Here is a 21,478-nt window from a genome sequence, read left to right on the forward strand (position 1 = left end):
GAATATCAAGAAAATGTTTCTGATAAATCCTTGTAAACACATTACATAATAAAGGTCCAATATAATGATGGTATAACACTAACGTTATGTAATGTAATGTAAAATTCTTCAGAAAAGACTTTTAGATCTCATTTAAATAGTTTTTTAAGCTCTTGTCATATTAGGCTGTCACATTCTGCCTGGAAGCATCTGTTGTGAAGCAGCTTAACAGGAAGAAAAATGATCCGATCGGAGCTTGAACAAAATGATCATTTGATAAAGAACATGGAAAAATCATCCACTGCCTGTAAACATACACTTACATCAGCAACAAAATGATTTAAGTGAAACGCAACAGGACAGATGTGCTCAGTGTTGCTCAATAACTTTCTGTTATTCTCAATGAGACACAAGGGTGTGTGTGTGTGTGTGTGTGTGTGTGTGTGTGTGTGTGTGTGTGTGTGTGTGTGTGTGTGTGTGTGTGTGTGTGTGTGTGTGTGTCCTGGTAAACCTTACGTTATGGGGACAAAAAGTCCTCACAAAGATGGCAATATCCAAAATCCTTGTTCTTGTGGGGACATTTTTTGGTGAAAACCAAAACCACCTATAAATCATAAGTGATGTTTTTTGAAAATGTAAAAATGCAAGAAGTTTTCTGTGATGGGTAGATTTAGGGGTAAGGGATATAATATACAGTTTGTACAGTATAAAAATAATTATATACCTATGGAAAGTTATCATAAAACAGGAAAACCAAATGTGTGTGTGTGTGTGTGTGTGTGTGTGTGTGTGTGTGTGTGTGTGCTATTTGTAAGAGCCAAATTTTATTGTGAATATTGTTACAATTAAATTTTACCTGTGATACTTTTTTCAGGATTCTTTGATGAATAAAATGTTAAAATATCAGCATTTATTTAAAATATTCAAAAGTTTGGGGTCAGTAATTTTTTTCTTTCTTTTTTTGAAAGAAGTTAATACTTTTATAAAGGCACGGACGTGTTAAATTGATAAAAAGTGATAGTAAAGATTAATATTGTTAAAAAAGATTTATATTTTGAATAAATGCTGTTCTTTTTAACCTTTTATTCATCAATGAATCATGAAAAAAGTATCACAGGTTCCAAAAAATATTAAGCAACACAACTGATACTAACATTGATAATAACTGAGTATCAAATCATCTTATCAGAATGATTTCTGAAGGATCATGTGACACTGAAGACTGGAGTAATGATGCTGAAAATTCAGCTTTGATCACAGGAATAAATTATATTTTAAAGTATATTAAAATAGAAAACCATAATTTTAAATTTGAATAATATTTCACAATATTATTGTTTTTTTCTGTATTTATTGTGAAATAAATGCAGCATTAATGAGCATAAGAAACATTAAACTTTTGACTGGTAGTGTATAGAGTTGGGGTTTAGCATAAATAACTATTATTATGACAGTTAAGCACATGAAGCCGCCACTTTTCAACACTGTTATGCAAAACACTGACACAATTTTGAACTAAAATAAAATAAAGTAATAAAATAAAATAATGAGAATTTGGTGGAAAGGTGATTGTCATTAAAGCAATGTCACATAAAAATATTAATAGTCATATATATTTTTGCTGAAATGTGAGCTTTTTGCATACATATATTATAACATAAATAAACAGCTTTTAATGAATGCAAAAAACTGAGGGACCTTATCAGATAAGCTTTATTTCATAAAAACATAAACAGAACAATATGTGCAATTATTACTGTTAAACTACTTATTACTGTTTGTTAAAGTAACATTAGCAACTGGTTGGTAAAATTTTACACGTCTCTTAAACATGTCCTGTTTCCTTCATGTATTGCACACAATTGTTTCATATCACATAAAATTTAATTAGAAAAATCTCAAAAACACAAAACAAACTGGAGTCGAAGTTACTAAAATTAAACTAAACTAACATTTCTGAATTGCTGATCTCCTTTGTGAAATGAAATAATGAAGTTTTTTTACATTCCCTTGTCTAATAGAAAATTGGTTTTAGTGAGAGAAATACTGCAATTATGAATTAATTAAATAAGAAAAAATGAAAAACAGAATGGGGCAAATATGGCACTGTAAAACATCACAATAGAAAAAAAAAAAGATTTACATAATGTATGACCTGACAGAATGATGGAAAAAATCTCTGTATTATAATAACTTTGGGAAGTTTAGTGTCCTGAGGTGAGCTTTCGTGACAACGCTTTATTTTTTTTTGTTTGTTTTACCTCAGTTCTGGAGAGAGTCACACCCTTCAGATCAGATCTAGGAGAACCAGCGCCCTTTCTGAGCCCAAACCCAAAGTCTTTAATGCACACAGGGCGAATGCGGTGTCCCGGCATGGAAAAGAGCCGCGCTCACGCCGCAGCCTCGCATCTTTGGCTGAACAGCACCTCCACGACCTTGGGGTCGGCCAGGGTTGAGAGGTCACCCAGGTCTTTTTCGTTGCGTGCGATCTGTCGCAGAACCCGCCGCATGATCTTACCTGCCGGACGGATGAAAAGCTTAAGTTTCAGAAGGAAAAGGAGGAATTGAGAATGCAAAAAAACGAAAGCTCCCAGTACCTGAACGTGTTTTGGGAAGCCCTGGAGCATTCTGGATGAAATCTGGGGTGGCTATTGGTCCGATCTTCTCCCTCACTGAATGACAAAGCAGAATAAAGTTAGTACGTGTGAAATAGATTGAGATTGTATTTTCTATTAGCGTTTAATCTGATCCTCTGACCTTTCCTCTTTAGCTCCTCCATCAGCGCGCGGTTGAACTCTTTGTGCTCTTTCAGCGTGATGAAGCAGTACAGACACTCTCCCTTCACTGCATGAGGACAACTGACGACTGCAGCTTCAGCGACCGATGGGTGTTCAGACAGAGCCGCCTCTACTTCAGCTGTGCTCAACAAATGACCTGAGGGAAGAGACGGGACGGCTGTAAACACTAGTTTGGGGTCAGTAAATTAGCTTTTATTCAGCAAGGATGCATTGATCAAAAGTGACAGTAAAGGGTTTCTACTAAAATATGAAGCAGTATAACTGTTTTCAACATTAATAATAATCAGAAATGTTTCTTGAGCAGCAAATCATCATATTAGAATGATTTCTGAAGGATCATGTGACACTGAAGACCGGAGGAATGATTCAGCTTTGATCACAGGTATGATCACTAAATTACAATTTACTATATATTCACATAAAAAAACACTTATTTTAAATTGCAAAAATATTTCACAGTATCTCTGTTTTTATTGTATTTAAGCTTTGATGAGCATTATATATATATATATATATATATATATATATATATAAACACTACCGGTCAAAAGTTGGGAAACATTACTATTTTTAATGTTTTTGAACAAAGTCTCTTAGTCTCATTAAATCTGCATTTATTTCATAATAAATACAGAAAAAACAAAAATATTGTGAAATATTATTACAATTTAAAATAATGGTTTTCTATTTTAATATACTTTAAAATGTAATTTATATCCTGTGATCAAAGCTGAATTTTCAGCATCATTACTCCAGTCTTCAGTGTCACATGATCCTTCAGAAATCATTCTAATATGATGATTTATTATCAGTGTTGGAAACAGTTGTGCTGCTTAATATTATTTTATAACCTGTGATACTTTTTCAGGATTCTTTGATGAATAAAAAGTTAAAAAAATATCAGCATTTATTCAAAATAGAAATCTTTTGTAACAATATACACCTCTGTTCAAAAGTAATTATTTTTTCTTTCTTTTTTTTGAAAGAAATTAATACTTTTATTCAGCACGGATGTGTTAAATTGATAAAAAGTGATAGTAAAGATTTATATTGTTAGAAAATAATTATATTTTGAATAAATGCTGTTCTTTTTAACCTTTTATTCATCAATGAATCCTGAAAAAAGTATCACAGGTTCCAAAAAAATATTAAGCAACACAACTGTTTCCAACATTGATAATAACTGAGTATCAAATCAGCATATCAGAATGATTTATGAAGGATCATGTGACACTGAAGACTGGAGTAATGATGCTGAAAATTCAGCTTTGCATCACAGAAATAAAATTATATTTTAAAAGTATATTAAAATAGAAAACCATAATTTTAAATTTGAATAATATTTCCCAATATTACTGTTTTTTCTGTATTTATTATGAAATAAATGCAGCCTTAATGAGCCTAAGAGACTTTGTTCAAAAGCATTAAAAATAGTAATGTTTCCAAACTTTTGACTGGTAGTGTATATAAATGAAATATATATCAAATTACATAAATGTACACATACACACCTGTATATATATGTATATATATATATGGTCACACTTTAGATTAAGCTCCAGTTCTCAGTATTAATTAACTATTAACTATGACTTTTGCTTCAATAAACTCCTAATTACTGCTTATTAATAGTTAGTAAGGTAGTTGTTAAGATTAGGTATTGGGTATCGTAAGATTATGGGATGTAGAATATGGTCATGCAGAATAATGCATTGATATATGCTTTATAAGTACTAATAAACAGCCAATATCCTAGTAATATGTATGTTAATAAGCAACTAGTTAATAGTGAGAATTGGAACCTAAACTTACCATATATATATATATATATATATAGAACATAAATATTTTGTACTATGCATGATTGAAAAAAAATTTATACAAAAATATATGCCATCTAGTACCCTTAAAGATAACTAACCCTATTTATTTCTTAATTAAATGTCCTGTTTTATTTTCAACTTATTTTGTATTTCATACATATTACTTTAATGAAATAATGTGTCATATTATGGAAGTTAAATGCATCTTGAATGCCATTTCATGTTGTCATTATGAGAAGGCAAATGAATATAATAAGGCATGTGTAAGCAGCAGGTGGCAGCACTGAAACTCTCTCTCAAGGTCTTACCAGAGACATTCAGCATGTCGTCGATCCGGCCTGTGATCCAGTAATATCCGTCCTTGTCCCGCCTGCAGCCTGAGGACACAAGGACACTCAGTTACAGGACATACTGCCAGAGTGCCGTAACACGATACAGCAACAGATAAATCTGTAATCAGTGACTGCTGAAGTTTAGTGACGCTGATGAAAAAGCCGCTAATGTGTTCAAACCTGAGCACACATGACAAATACATAAAAAGCAAGACTGATCTTTGGATGTAACCCATGTTAACTAACCTTTTCAAATAAATAACAAACTTTTAAATGTATTTATTTACTCACAAATACAAAATTAATTTTAAATTTTAATTTTTTAAATTCATGTGCCTTATAATCTTGAACCAGATTAACTTCCCCTCCCTCTTGCAGCGACATCTCTTCTCTTGTCAGATGACGAGGGCGGGGCAACCTGTCACTCACATGAGATCCACCAATAGCAAACCACAACCATCCAACAAGTCCCCAGGGACAAAATCAAGCCCCGCCCTACGTTTGTTCTTCTTCCAGAAGCCGTTTCACTTAGATATACGGCACAATAGGGAAGAAAAAACGATCGCAACTTCCGTTTCATGCTGACTTTAATTGAGATAAGAAATAGTAATACAAAAGTCCACTTAAATGCAGAATATATCATAATTTGTCACTTAGATTAGATTTTAATCACTTTGCTTTTTGGAATAAATGTATAAAGTAACCTTACCTTTTGAATTGACAAGAGTTACTTTTTTACATTAGTAACACGTGTGACTTACACATGTGAAATTTATAAAATTCGACTTTTAAAACGTGCCAAGGACAATTCTTTTGTTCTGGAAGCAAAATCGCCTCATTTTACCGACGTGAGCAAAAGTAACACAGAATTCTATAAAAAGTAACAATGTAACATTCACAAATACTGGTTATTGCATTACCATCTCCTGTCACATAGAATCCTGGGAATTTTCGGAAGTAGGTGCTCTCGAAGCGCTCCTGATTCCCGTACACGCCCCTCATGATTCCAGGCCAGGGCTTCCGGAAAACCTGAGACACAAACCATCTGTTTATAATAAGAATAAACTGATGAAAAAAAAAAATCTGGAAAAACAGCTGGGATATCTGAACCACCACTCGATCTTATCAAATGTTTGAATAGGTTGGGAACACCATTCGATGTTTTCTTTAGCAACAATCTACATAACCTGTCTAAACCAATCTAAAACAGGATGCAAATCTCACCAGGTATCCCTCCGCCTCTCCTTCTAATTCTTCTCCGTGTTCATTGAGAATGGCAGGCTGGACTCCAAAAAACGGGCATGTCTGCATAGAGATGTTCCTGTTTTTAACAGTGTCATGAAGACGGATGTAAGGTGTAATAACTGAAGGGGAATTTAAGGAGACTCACAGCAGATCCAGGCTTCAGTGGTGTAGCAGCTGGAAGAGGGGTCAAAACATGGCCACCCTGCCCAAACAACAAACTGAGTTGAACTTATCAATTATTAACTAAGCATATCTTTTCTATAGACATTTCATATAAGCAATAAGCTACTTATTTTACCACAGTTAAAGGGGTTTTTAGGCAACTTTGGATCAACAAGCTTGGTCAGTATGCATCTTGACTGGTTTTGATTGTTGTAAATGTTTTACCGTCTCCGTTTGCCAGAAGGTGTCGATAACCGGACAGCGCTGCTGACCCACAACATCATAATACCAAAGCCAAGCCTCCGGGTTTATGGGCTCACCGACCGTACCCAAAACACGCAAACTGGACAGGTCAAACCTGAGAGAGACACATTCAAGTTACCTAAAATAACTACTACTGTGTGGAAAAACATTATTTGTACAATACACGTATAATGATAAAAACAACATATATATATTTTAAATAAGTAATATTTTGTTTTTTACCTATTTTATAATATTAATAACTATTATTATAAAGTAAATTATGTGTATATGTATATGCATTCATGTCTGTAGCACAAACTGTGCATTGTTATGTAAAAACCATATAGATGGAAAGATCGTTTTCTATAATAATTTTTGTCCAATAGGTGGAGCTAACAACCTTTGATAGTGTAAACGCTCCCTATGAACACTGTCACAACACTGAGAAATGTGAGAGACTCTTCTTCACACAACATGAATGTGTGAGTTCAACACTACCGGCTACAGACTAGCCATTTAACATCATCTGTACCAGCTCCAGACCTGTTGTAGACATTGTGATGCTCTCAACTCATTTTACTTCTATAATGTGATCTGAGTGAACTGGAATATTCACAAGAGAAATGTAGAGTAGTAGCCTGCTTGATTTTGTTTATTGGGAATATTTAATGAATATTATATTATAATGACATAATTAAATGTTTATTTCAAATAGTGTTCAGTAATGAATCAAATATCACAAGACCAGCAACAGTTGTTATGGAAATATTTATTTCACGTAAAGTAGTTTTAAACAAAATTACTTGCAATATCTCCAATATGCCAAATAAAACGACCAGAGATTTGAATGCGGCTCAATGGAGGATTTGGCTTTCTGAGGCCTCCAGCGCCCCCTGGAGGACAGTTATGAGCTAGCAGCAGTTTCTGGCCAGATTGTGTTTGTGTGTGTGTGTGTGTGTGTGTGTGTGTGTGTTCCTGCTTAACCATATTTGTAAGAACAAATTTGTAACCAGAAGTGAGCTATTTCTAACAATAATATAATATTATATATATATATATATATATATATATATATATATATATATATATATATATATATATGCTTGTATCTGTATATAACTGTATGTGACAAATAAAATAAATCTTGAATTTAAATGAATACTAATTACAAAAATATTTATTATAATATTAATATTATAACATGTTAATAAAAATATTTTTTTATATATAATTTCTAATATTTTTCTATAAATGGATTAAGTTTTCTGTTATGGTTATGTTAGGCTAAAACAATGTAAAAACAATATATAAATATTTTATAAATAATATTATTTTTACTTATTAACTAATAATAATTACATTTAATAATTCAATTAAATAATTCAATAATAAATGATTGCTTAAACATTTATGTATATTATTATTTATTTATTTTATTATTTTATTGTATTTTTCTAAAAATGTATTAGGTTTTCTGTTACAGTGTAAAAAATATTTGTACAATATAAACAATAATTGTAAAAACTATATTTAGTAATTTATTATTTGTTTAATAATAATAATAATAATAATAATAATATGTATTATTATAAAATAAATAATACATTATTATTTATACATTTATGTATATTATTATTATTTGCTATATATATATATATATATATATATATATATACAGAAAAAAACTACTAACTACTACTAACAGAAAACTTAATGCTTTTTTACAGGGAAAAAAAAAATATATATATATATATATATATATATATATATATATATATATATATATATATATATATTTTTTTTTCCTGTAAAAAAGCATTAAGTTTTCTGTTAGTAGTTGGGGTTAGGTTATATAATTTACAATTAGCTGTATATGAAAGCAATATGTGTTCCAACCGTGCTAGGTACACATATGTGTGTGTGTGTGTGTGTGTGTGTGTGTGTGTGTGTGTGTGTGTGCTCACCGCTGCAGTGGTTCTCTGCCGTATTTCATCAGTAGTCTTATAGCAGTGGGTGCAGTGTAGAACTTGGAGACTCCGTACTTCTCAATGATCTCCCACAGTCGGCCCACATGAGGGTAAACCGGCACTCCTTCAAACTTCACACACACACACACACACCAAGTCACTTTCATCCAAACTGTTTGTGGCAAATTATAAATATTAAAACAAACTGATTGCATATATTTTTAAATGACAGAAAAATCTATGCTGAAACAATTTGCAATTGACTAGTTTACACAAGTAAATATTCTGCATTATATTTAACTTACGAGCACACTGGTCGCGCCATTGGCTAATGGGCCGTACGTGATGTAGGAGTGGCCTGTTATCCAGCCAATGTCTGCAGTGCACCAGTAAACGTCATCATGGTGATAATCGAAAACATATTTGAAGGTCAGTGATGTGTAGAGCATATAGCCGGTGATGGTGTGGACGACCCCCTGCACAGGAATGAATCGATGGAACAAACACGGATGTGATGGAATACTAACATACTACTTACTGCACACTGTGCAGTATATACTGTATGCTGCCTACCATTTTTTATAAAGTATGTGGAGCAGTACATGGTGCCCTAGATTGTTTTTTTACAAGATGTAATATAAGTCCTAGATGTCCCCTGAATGTGTCTGTGAAGTTTCAGCTCAAAATACCCCATAGATTTTTTTTAATTAATTTTTTTAACTGCCTATTTTGGGGCATCATTAACTATGCACTGATTTTTTCAGCACGGCCCCTTTAAGAGATGCGCTCCCTCTGCCACACGAGCTCTCGACTATAATACAGTGCATTTACAAAGTTCACACAGCTAATATAACCCTCAAATGGATCTTTACAAGATGTTCGTCATGCATGCTGTATGCATGCTTCGAATTATGTGAGTAAAGTATTTATTTAGATGGTTACGTTTGATTCTGTGTGAGTTTGAGGCTATGCTCTGTGGCTAAAGCTAACATTACACACTGTTGGAGAGATTTATAAAGAATGAAGTTGTGTTTATGAATTATACAGACTGCAAGTGTTTAAAAATGAAAATAGCAACGACTTTCGTCTCCGTGAATACAGTAAGAAACGATGGTAACTTTAACCACATTTAACAGTATATTAGCAACATGCTAATGAAACATTTAGAAAGACAATTTACAAATATCACTAAAAATATCATGATATCATGGATCATGTCAGTTATTATTGCTCCATCTGCCATTTTTCGCTGTTGTTCTTGCTTGCTTACCTTGTCTGTGCACAGATCCAGCCGTTAATACTGCCTTTCCTTGTCTAATGCGTCGAATGGGCTGGCATTATGCAAATATTGGGGTCATACATATTAATGGTCCCGACTGTTACGTAACAGTCGGTGTTATGTTGAGATCCGCGTGTTTTCCGGAAGTCTTTTAAACAAATGAGATTTACATAAGGAGGAGGAAGCAATGGGGTTTGAAACTCAATGTATGTCTTTTCCATATACTGAACTCTTGTTATTCAACTATGCCGAGATAAATTCAAATTCTGATTCTAGGGCACCTTTAACAGTCTTGTGCTACAATTAGTGAATTAGCATTAGAAATAAATATAGTTATTTTGCAGCTTAAACCATTTTAATATCTTAACTTTTAGCAGTCTGAACAAATAAGAAGTCAAGAAGGAGACTGTGATTATATGGAAATGGAAGGTTGAATGCATTGCATTGAGGGATACATTATCTTGTACAGTGCATATCATATCCTTGCTCTTTAAAAAAAATCTTAGAGACCCCAAATTTTGACCCCGAACTGTAGTGCATGTATGTATTGTATTTCAGTACTTCCATATGTTAAACAGTAGGTGAGAGAGAGGTCACTTGCCTTGGGTTTTCCGGTCGAGCCGCTGGTGTAAAGTATGAAGAGAGGATCTTCTGAGTCCATCCACTCCGGTTCACACTCGTCTGACACACCGTCCATCAGATCATCCCACCAAATGTCACATGATTCATCCCACGGGGTCTGGAGCGCATGCATATACAAACACAAAAGAAATGAATGAACATTGTTTTAAAAAAAAAAAAAAATCTTTCAGACCCCAAACTACTTCTGAACAGTAGTGTATATATATATATATATATATATATATATATATATATATATATATATATATATATACTGTATATTTATGACCCTGGACCACAAAACCAGTCATAAGTCGCACGGGTATATTTGTAGCAATAGCCATTGTATGGGTCAAAATTATCGATTTTTCTTTTATGCCAAAAATTGTTAGGATTGTTACTAAAGATCATATTCCATGAAAATATTTCGAAAGTTTCCTACCGTAAATATATCAAAAATGTATTTTTTGTGAGTGGATATGCATTGCTAAGGACTTCATTTGGACAACTTTAAAGGTGATTTTCTCAATATTTTGATTTTTTTGCACCATCAGATTCCAGATTTTCAAATAGTTGTAGCTCAGCCAAATATTGTCCTATCCTAACAAGCTTATTTATTCAGCTTTCAGATTATTTGTGGTCCAGGGTCACACTCACACACACACACACACACACATATATATATATATGTGAAAACTATGAATTGTATAAAGTGATATATAAGGTGACTTGACTATTTATCTTGAGAAATGAAGTTAAGCAAGTTGAGCAATCCTCTGCAAGGATGCATTAAAATGATCAAAAGTTCCAGTAAAGACATTTATAATGTTACAAAAGTTTTCTATTTCAAATTAATACTGTTCTTTTGAACTTTCTATCCATCAAAGAATCCTGAAAAATGTTTTTTGAGCAAATCATCATATTAGAATGATTTCTGAAGGATCATGTGACACTGAAGACTGGAGTAACGATGCTGAAAATTCAGCTTTGCATCACAGGAATCAAATGTGTGTGTGTGTGTGTGTTACTGTATTTTCTTAAACAGACAGAATAATGGAGCTGCTGCTTTCCATACAACATATATGCACGGTATTTTATCCTGCTAATGAAGCATCATATAAGAAGTCCGTACAACTCAACCTTTTGACCAACCTGTAGTTTGTTGGAAGCATCATTGTTAGTTATGAAGGCATGATGTCTGACCACCACACACTTCTGAACAGACAAGGCCATGCTGGGGGAGAGAGAGATCATTATTAGAAGAAAGGAAAAAAGTGTTGTGATGATGCTAGGTGCTGTGAATGGTTGCCAGGGGTTACTATGTGGTTTCTGTATGAGTAAATTTGAAAAATAATAGCATTGTTTGCATAGGTGTGTTCTTATCATTGCATTATGTAATTTATTTACTAGTCTAATACTATCTAAAGATCTTAATTGATTATTGTGCCAAATCAGTGACATCATTCAGTCACACGTTACACAATTCTGTTTGCTCTATGATGCGTAAGTCTCATTTCACATGCTGCCATGGTGACACAAAGAGGAGGCTTCCAAACTGAGCTGTTGCCCGGCAACCCCTGACAGTTTCTGATTGGGTGAGTGACTCTGGCTGTAATGGACGGATGAGAGGTTCATGTAAACAGAGGATCCTCTAATAGTGAGAGAGGGACGCACCTCTCCTTACAGCGCTGCAGAGCCTCAGACGCAATCTTCTTCAGATTGATCAGCTTGTCACCTCTGTAAACACCATCTGTAGGACACAAAGAGAGAGCAAACACCTGAGATAGGAAGAGAGAAAGATAGACTGCTGTCAAAGCGATTAATCGCGATTCTATCTAACGTAAAAGTTTGTAAATATATCTATTTTTACAATTTATAATGAATAGATTATTGAATATATTATAAAACACTCAGAAATCATTCTAATATGCTGATTTGCTGCTCAACAAACATATAATTATTAATGTTGAAAAGTGAATGCTTTATATTTTTGTTGGAAAAGTGATAAATTTTTTCAGGATTCTTTGATGGATAGGAAGTTCAGAAGAACAGCATTTACATATAAATTATTATACATTTCTTTTGGGGGTGAAATATGATCTGAATATTTACAATAGGTATTTACCAGCACCTAAACGTCACATAAAAACTAACTTTGGTTAGTCAATTCTTGTCATGTCTAAATGACCTGAATTAGCAACGAAATGTGAATCAGACTTTGCTGATAGTCAGAAGTGTGACTCCACAGGATTTCCGGTGTAGTAAACACGACATCACATCTCTCTTCACATTATCTCTGGTTATCAGTTTCTGTTCAGCTTATCTGTAAAAGGTCATTTACAAACTCAATAAACATACAGTCAGCCCAAACACACGTCCTTTAATACAGAACTGCACCTACACCTAAACGTGGAGAGATGGTGCGTGAGGAGACATGAGATGAACTTCAGCCTATGTGTGTCATATTTACCTGCTGTTACCAGGATGTTGCACTGAGCATCCATGATCCTCTCACACAGAGACTCGGACGAGAAACCGGCAAACTGAATGAGGAAGACAGGAGAGAGTTACATGCTAGTTATGATGCTCAAACTTCAATGCAAAGGGAGATATTTTCTTTTACAGAAATCACTTTTTAAGGACTACACCAAACGGCTGGTAGGGACTACAACGAGCTTCGAGGTGACATCACAAACCTTAAAATTTACATAAACCCCGCCCCCGAGAACACACAACAAAGGGAATCAGGCCATTTTGGGCTGCTTTAGAGAAGAGGAAGAGTTGTTGTAGTAGAGTGTTGTTGTCATGCCGTCATTTTACGCCGGACTGCTTCACAAACGAGGGTCAATTCAACACAAAAGATGAACATGACGGCACATGCTAGTGGATGAGCTGATCAACTCCACAGCAACTACATACATTTATCCACTAACCATTCAGAAACGTCCAGTTTCATTCTAAAAGGTGTAAATTCTTCCTGAGTCTCTCCATCAGTGTCGACTCCGGTTTGAACAATGTGAGGCTGAACACCGTTACTGACAATCCTCATTTTGGCTGCGTGAGATTCTCCAGCTTTGTTGTTGTTGTGCAACCGAAGCACGAGCTGTTAAAGCTCCGCCCTCTTCTGGAAAGGGGGCCGGGAGCATCAGCTCATTTGCATTTAAAGGGACACACACAAAAATGGCGTGTTTTTGCTCACACCCAAATAGGGGCAAATTTGACAAGCTATAATAAATGATCTGTGGGGGATTTTGAGCTGAAACTTCACAGACACATTCTGGGGACACCAGAGACTTATATTACATCTTGTAAAAAAAAGGCATAATAGGTCCCCTTTAACACATTGCGTTCATATTCTGGGCTCATCTCGCCTATATATATAGCATTCATCATCAATAATGTGAATATGAATCTGAATTTGGTCTTTTAATATCACTGTTTTAGTACATTATGGCACTTTAAGTGTCTTTCACGTTAAGCGTTTTAGAACGTCTCGCTGTTTTAGTGATTGAAATACTACAGCAGGTGCTGGATACGGATCACAGGTGCCCAAAACTTTGTTCACAAATTTTTTTTTTTTTCTTCTTTTGACAGGCCTGTAATGCAGTTCTATGGATGTTTTGACCGGCACTGGGTCTCTGCACCAGTCATGTGACTGAAAACTATGAATATCAATGAAAATCAATTACATAAACTTCATCTAATACGAGACAAATTCAAATTCTGAATTTGTTAAAGCAGCTCTAAAAAAGGCAATAGTGTCATTATTTAGCTCAAGTCAGTTCAGTTTTGCTTCAGTTCGATAACTGCAAAGTTCATCAATTATGAAATGAGTTCACTTCAGCTATAAAGCAGCTCTACAGAAGACAATAGTGTCGTTATTCAGCTCATTTTAGATTCAGTTCAGTTCTATAACAGTATTGATGTCACAAAATTCGTCGGCAATGATAATAATTTGGATATCTTCCAAAAGAAATGAGCAGAATAACAGTCTGACTGGAATGGGGTCATCATCAAAGAATAAAAAATAGGCTTTGATATCTGATAAAAAAAAAAGTACTCGTGTTATTTTTAACTTCAGCTATAACCTTTACATGGCTAAAGAGGCTTGGCAGGCAGAAGTAGTCCTGGCAGGGTCAATGAGGCTGTACTCATTTCATACATATTAATGATACCGTGCTAAATACTGACCCGAGTTGAAACTCTCCTTCAGACCTTCCTCGACAGATAATAGAGCTTAAAACCCAGAATATTCCTTTAAAGTCACAACGAAATCAGAATGGACAGTTCTTGTTTTTCTATGGAATATTGCAGTATTTATTTTAAATGATTAATCCGTGCACATCATTTTTTTAAATTCACGTTCCTCATAATCTTTAACTTAAATAACTTCCCCTCCCTCTTGCAGCAACTTCTCTTCTCTGATGATGAGGGCGGGGCAACCTGTCACTCACATGAGATCCACCAATAGCAAAACCGCAACCATCCAATCAATTCCCACCCTACATTTGTTCTTGTTCCAGAAGCTGTTTTACTGGGATATACGTCACAATAGGGAAGAAAAGACTAGCGCAACTTCCATTTCATGATGAGTTTAATGTAAAACTACTAGAGATCTGTAAACCCGCTCACCACTATAGAGTGAACAGCCCCGATTCTAGCGCAGGCCAGCATCGTGTACACCAGCTCTGGAATCATGGGTAGGTAGATGGCGACTCTGTCCCCCTTCTTCACACCTGAATCACAGAATCAAACATTAATTTAAATGGAAAACCATTAGTGAGAATTCTCACATAATGCATGTCAGAGGTTCAATGCACCAATATTTTGCATTCTAGAAATGCTGAGCAAACTCAAACCCAGAGGAGGATGACGCTCTTACCCAACAGCTTTAATGCATTGGCACATCGGCACACGTTTCTCAACAGCTGGTTGTAGGTGATGGTCAGGTGATGATCAGGTGAGTTTCCCTCCCTGCAGAATATATCGATCGATTTTAAACCATTAGGAAATAACAGATGCCCTTCATGATGCACTACTATATGCTGGCCTAATGAGTTTGCCTATCTGCAATTCAAATGATTTTGCAATTACAAAAAATCTGAGACCGATAATAAAAATGCTTCTATTCTGGATTATCAGCATAACAATTCAAGTGAAAAGTTCAGTGTTGTTAGATTATTAAAGCTATCAAAAATAGTTTTTGTTAATTGAAATAAAGTTGAAATAAAATAAAATGAATGTTAATATAAATAACTGAAATATATAAGATTAAGATGAAGTATATAAAAATATATAAAAATTAAATTAAATTACTAAAATTTAAAATAAACATAAAATGAAAATTGAAAATATAAAAATAAAAGCTAATTCAAAATACGTAATCAATACTATAATAATATAAATAATATTAAAATAACACTGGTTGAAATAAAATCATTTTATATTTTAACAAATACATGATTGTCTCATTTGTCATCCTTTTTCTTTAACAATAGCATTATTTGTTCCAAAAAGCACAAAAATATGTGTTTGAATGATTCACATGATTTATTCACATTTAAAGGGGACCTATTATGCAAAATTCACTTTTATAAGGTGTTTGAACGCCGATGTGTGTCCGCAGTGTGTGAGAACAACCAGCCTATAATGGTAAAAATCTACTCACTCCTTTTTTTTTATAATTCCCATAAATCAGAAGCAGTTTCTTCAAACGAGGTGATTCCGATTCTCCCCTACATGAGAAGTCCCGCCCACAACCTCTTTCTCTGAGCCAAAGAGGCATTACAAGTGTTGTGTTTTGGGATGTACCAAATGGAGTCTCCATAGACTCCAGCCATCTGAGTCACTGAGGACATCATGGTTAAATTTCATTTCATTTTCAAATCGGTAAAGTCTTATAGGTTTTCACCAATCATTTTGCACCGGACTGCTTCACAAACGAGGATCTTTTCAACGCTGGAATTTCACAAAGGTTGATTTTGAAACATATAAGGCTGAACACCGCTACTGACAGTTTCTGGCATTTTCAGTGCGTGAGATTGCCCTGTTTTGTTGTTGCCGGTATGTCGGAGCAAGAGCTCTTGAAGCTCCGCCCTCTTCTTGAAAGGCCGGGAGCAGCAGCTCATTTGCATTTAAAGGGACACACACAAAAACGGCTTGTTTTTGCTCACGTCAAAAAAGTGGTTATTTTAACATGCTATAAAAATGATCTGTGGGGTATTTTTTAACTAAAACTACACATACACACTCTGGGGACACCAGAGACTTATTTTACATCTTGTAAAAAGAAGAATAATAGGTCCCCTTTAAATTGTCATTTGCAGAATACGAAATAATATTTTTTTATTTTATGCCATAAAGTTTTGTTCTTCTCAATGCATGTTTTAAATCCTAAAAAATTCTGTTTATTCCCAGGCTGAAATTAGACTTTGATTGTCAGTGTGGTTTCAGACTTTTGGACCCCACTGTACGCGTCTCCTTTTTACAGGACTTTGGCTCTGCTGCCTGTATTAGATTTGGATGTCCGACAGCTGTGCCTTTGGCCGGTCAAGAACAGTTAATTCAACAGATTGCAATATGGCAACATGCCTTGTTAAACTTGTTAGGGGGTTCATTCAAAACACTAACCTTGAGTATGAACAGCAGTAATAGTGATGCTTGTTTTAGGAAGCATCACTAATGATATTTGTGTCTCTCCATTATTTCACTGTGGCTGTGTGCAAAGTCATGCAACACATTCAATGCAAATCAGCAAGAAAGCTCTCAGTCATGTTTTACTGGGCAACTGCACCTGGCCGTCCAAAAAAGGAAAGACCGTGATGGACCGCTGACAAGATGAACAGTTTTTAAGCAGAGTGAACTCTTAGGTATGAATGGACGGCACCGTAAAGAAGGGATTCTGACCTCTGAGGTTGCACATTGCATCATATTTTGTATTATATAACAAAGGACCACCTAGGTATGACATGTGTTTAAGTATATATAGTGTCCACACTGCTTTTAAGAGCCTTTTTTTTGTAGAGTGCAATCCTGTGTCCCTGCGTCCTCCATTAGCACTTGATGGTTAATGTCTAACTGAAGTGTCGCCTCAGCATGGTTCGCATGCTTTGGTTCTTGGCATCTGTTAGGAGACTATCTGCCAAAACCACCTCATGTAACGTGCCAGAGAGAGAGAGAGAGAGAGAGTCAGTCTAGACTATAGCCAGAGGACTCTGTCCTCATAGCACGCTTCTGTTCACCCATGCAAACCAGTTAACCTGGTATTATTGAGATGTTTATAGTTAGATGACCATAGTTAAACATTTTCCTATTGACTTTTAGGATGAATCTCACAAAACCTGTCCATAACATCTTCAGGGTAAATTTCACATCAAAATCTAAATAAAAACTAAATTATATTTTGCTTAAAAAAAAAAAAAAAAAAAAAAAAAAAAAAAAAAAAAAAAAAAAATATATATATATATATATATATATATATATATATATATATATATATATATATATATATATATATATATATATATATATATATACAAATTAATCACACATCAGATTTGCCTAAGAAATTACCCCCAAAAGATAATTTAAAGTCATTATTGTGTTAAATGACAAAAGCATCAAATAGACATTACAAAAAAGTTGCTTTATTAGTAGCTATATTATATATGTAAAATTATGTACGTGAAAATATTATATATATAAAATGTGTTTACGTGTTAATTATATTATATATGTAAAATCATGTATATGAAAAATATATATATATATATATATATATGTGTGTAAATATTATAATAGATATGTAAAATCATGAGTGCTGTCAATACGATTAATCGTGATTAATCGTATCTAACAGAAAAGTTTGTAAATATATATATATATATACACACACACACACACACACACACACACACACACACACACACACACATATTTACAAACTTTTATGTTAGATACGATTAATCATGATTAATGAGAAAATAATGATAATCGATTCAACAGCACTAATATATATCACTTTTAATTTATGCTGAACTGAATAAAAAAATCATTGTGTTTTTACTATATTACCATAATGTGAATACATATTTTTGTAATAGGAATTACAAAAATAAATCAAACATTTTAATACAAATTTGAGGGGGGAATTGTGCTTAATTTCCATGAAAATAATGATATCAATGTTAATGTTCCTAATTCAATTTCTGATTTCTTTACTAATGTGTGGTGAAATATGACCTGGACACGCTTTTGTGAGATTGACCCTTGTTAGAATGTGGCTAAATGGCGATGTAAAGCAGATGTGTGATATATGACTATATGGCGCTGTATATAACAGCAGTCATCTGACACCTCTTGTTCCACACGACTATTAATACTCCAAAGCAAAGATTACATGACAACAATGAGTGTTACTGAACCAGTATCACCTACATACAGTATGGCATCAACCCAATATTATCACAGAAAATGTTGATTATATATTAGAAACTGTCATAGGGATGTTCCTGAGAAGTCATCTGGAATTAACAGCTGGATGACTTCTCATGTGTCATTGATGAAATTCTTACAGGAATCGTCCTATCTCTGTTTACAGTATGTAATCAAGGAGTTCTGTGATAGCATCAGGTTGATGTCATGCAGGTGACATGATTCAATATCACTCAGATTAATCAGTGTGCCCTGCCTTGCCTGTCTAAAAGAACAGGAGCTAAATACTTGATACTTATAAAATCTGATTCTCAAGTCTGGACTCAATCTTGCACAGATGCATTAACTCTAAACAATGTTGCTAAACCATGTTCATATCCATTTTAAATCATTCTTTATATCTGCTGCTTAGTCTTTACATAATTTATTGTGATAAAAATATACTTTCTATTGTGAAAACACATGCCAAAAAGTATTTCTCTTTTGCTTTGACTTTGCCAGCCTGAAATGCATCAACTATTAAAGCTTGGACTATATAACACAAGTTATAATTGTGCACCATATCAACAGAGTGAAAACACGTTAGATTACCAGTAGTAAGCCACTTTCTCTCCCAGGTTCCTCTCATGCACATTCCAGTCAAGGACGTTGTAGCAAATGTTGGTTTTTGCTCCCTCCATGTACTTGATGTAAACGTTCCCTTTGGTGACATCAAAGTTATACTGCATCATCTGCCCTGACGGGGGCTTCTTCCAGTAAAACTCTTGAGCAACATCCCCCCAGAACTCTGCAACGCATATTAGACAAGCAGTTATCTACCCTATCTACCCTATTACAAATCCCCCTCTCACTCAGTCATGCACTTTAGCTTACCTTCAGGCTGTTCTGTAGACTTCTTGTATAGGGCAAGATATGCATTAAAGTCTGGCACGTGTGCATCTGTGAACAGGCCTTCAGATGGATGGTATATCTTCTCCTCTGGCTCCTGGGTCCCTGGAACAACCATGTTGGTGGAGTCTGAAACAGGTGACATTTCTCAATCTCTATGATCTGTATTGGGATAGATGTCAGTCTATAGATGAATAAGTTTATTGTGTCTGTGCATGTGGTACCCACTCTTTAATCATGCTCAATCTGCTCAGCTCCTCCTCCACCAATCAGAGCGCTCCATTCAGCACTCCTACTTTTTGATTGGGTGAGCGGCTGCTCGGCTGCTGATCCCACTGCAGAGGGAGGCGCAGCACGAGTGGGCTGCGTGTTTACTGAAAGAAGACACACACACACACACACACACACACACACACACACACACACACACACACACACACACACACACACACAACATTTACTTGGCTGTCTAAATGAGGACATACCATTGACTTCTTCATATAGTGCTGCCAGTTGCAGAAACTGAGCCACTATGTTAAGACTGTTAGACTTAAGAACTAGTTTGACTAACTAACAGTTAGACAAAAGGTAATTAGTCTTACTTTTCCAATGCAAATGAGACCGATCTACCTTTTTATGTAACTGGCTTTAAAAAGTTAGGATCAGTTTTGAAGAAAAAAAATTAGATGACTAGCTTTTAAGATTTTCAGTTTATGCAACCGGCCACAAGTTATAATGACAACAAACGAATTCAAACACTAACCCCAAAAAAGACCTTTTGCATTTTTTAGAATATGTTATTTACTTATGAATAATTTTTGCAATTATAATCGAAGAAATTAAAGAAAGTAAATAATAATAATGACAACAATTTAACACACATTAACCCTAAAAAGACTTGCATTTTTTAGAATAAAAATGTTATTTACTTATGAATAATTTTTACAATTATAATTGATTAGATAATAAATAAATAAATAATAATAATGACAACAACCTAACATGACTTTTTGCATTTTTAGATTTTTTTTTTGATTTACATATGAATATTTTTTAAAATTTATTTGAATAAAATTAAATAAAATAATAAAATAAATAAAATGTATAATTTATAATTTATATATATTTATATATATATATCTTTGTGTCTAGACAAATAATAAAAATGACAACAACTTAACACATGGACTTTTTGCATTTTTAGAAAAAAAATGTTATTTACTTATGAATATTTTAAAAATTTTAATTGAATAAAATTAAATAAAATGATATTAAATAATAAAATAAAATAAAATAAATAAAATAAAATAATAGTCTTTGTGTCCGGACCGGACAGGATGATTTTCATGACTCATCCACCCTCTATCGTAACTGCATTCCTCTGCCCACTCATGGAATTGAATTGGCATTGATGCCTACAGTGTGATTTCCTGGAAAAGTAGCCGGAGTTTCTTTGACCAAGCAATACTGACTGCTGAACTTACAAAACAAGGGAATTTCTTCTAGACCAAAAACTAGAACATATGCACAAAATAATTGAATATTTAAATCTACTAGTCTAGTGGCTCAATAAATATTACACTATATTGGTTTTCTGCGTATAGTTCTGTAATGATTGTTTTGGAATAAACCCCATTTGTTAAAAAGAACAATAAAACAAAACATTTGCCACAGATTTTACTTACAGTATTGCATTATGAACCGT

At 34.0% G+C, this 21,478-nt stretch overlaps 1 protein-coding gene across 2 annotated transcripts; it reads right to left on the reverse strand.

The window, feature by feature from the left end:
- Nucleotides 1-1,674: 1,674 nt before the first annotated feature.
- Nucleotides 1,675-20,144, reverse strand: acss2l (acyl-CoA synthetase short chain family member 2 like). 2 transcript variants are annotated; one of them, XM_048162891.1, is made up of 19 exons: nt 20,002-20,144; nt 19,759-19,902; nt 19,477-19,672; nt 15,335-15,426; nt 15,085-15,188; nt 12,923-12,995; nt 12,127-12,202; nt 11,605-11,686; nt 10,433-10,570; nt 8,858-9,028; nt 8,550-8,683; nt 6,565-6,697; nt 6,323-6,379; nt 6,157-6,237; nt 5,853-5,961; nt 4,909-4,977; nt 2,737-2,913; nt 2,577-2,651; nt 1,675-2,497 (listed from the first exon to the last, which is right to left on the reverse strand). In XM_048162891.1, the coding sequence occupies exons 2-19, from the start codon at nt 19,889-19,891 to the stop codon at nt 2,370-2,372; spliced, it is 2,028 nt and encodes a 675-aa protein (XP_048018848.1). In that variant the 5' UTR covers nt 19,892-19,902; nt 20,002-20,144; the 3' UTR covers nt 1,675-2,369. The 2 variants fall into 2 exon arrangements, with proteins under 2 accessions (XP_048018848.1, XP_048018847.1); XM_048162890.1 differs by lacking the exon at nt 20,002-20,144 and having other exon boundaries at nt 19,759-19,982.
- Between the last annotated feature and the right edge of the window lie 1,334 nt (nt 20,145-21,478).

The sequence above is a fragment of the Megalobrama amblycephala genome, linkage group LG17 (assembly GCF_018812025.1).
Source record: "Megalobrama amblycephala isolate DHTTF-2021 linkage group LG17, ASM1881202v1, whole genome shotgun sequence".
Taxonomy (NCBI): Eukaryota; Metazoa; Chordata; class Actinopteri; order Cypriniformes; family Xenocyprididae; genus Megalobrama; species Megalobrama amblycephala.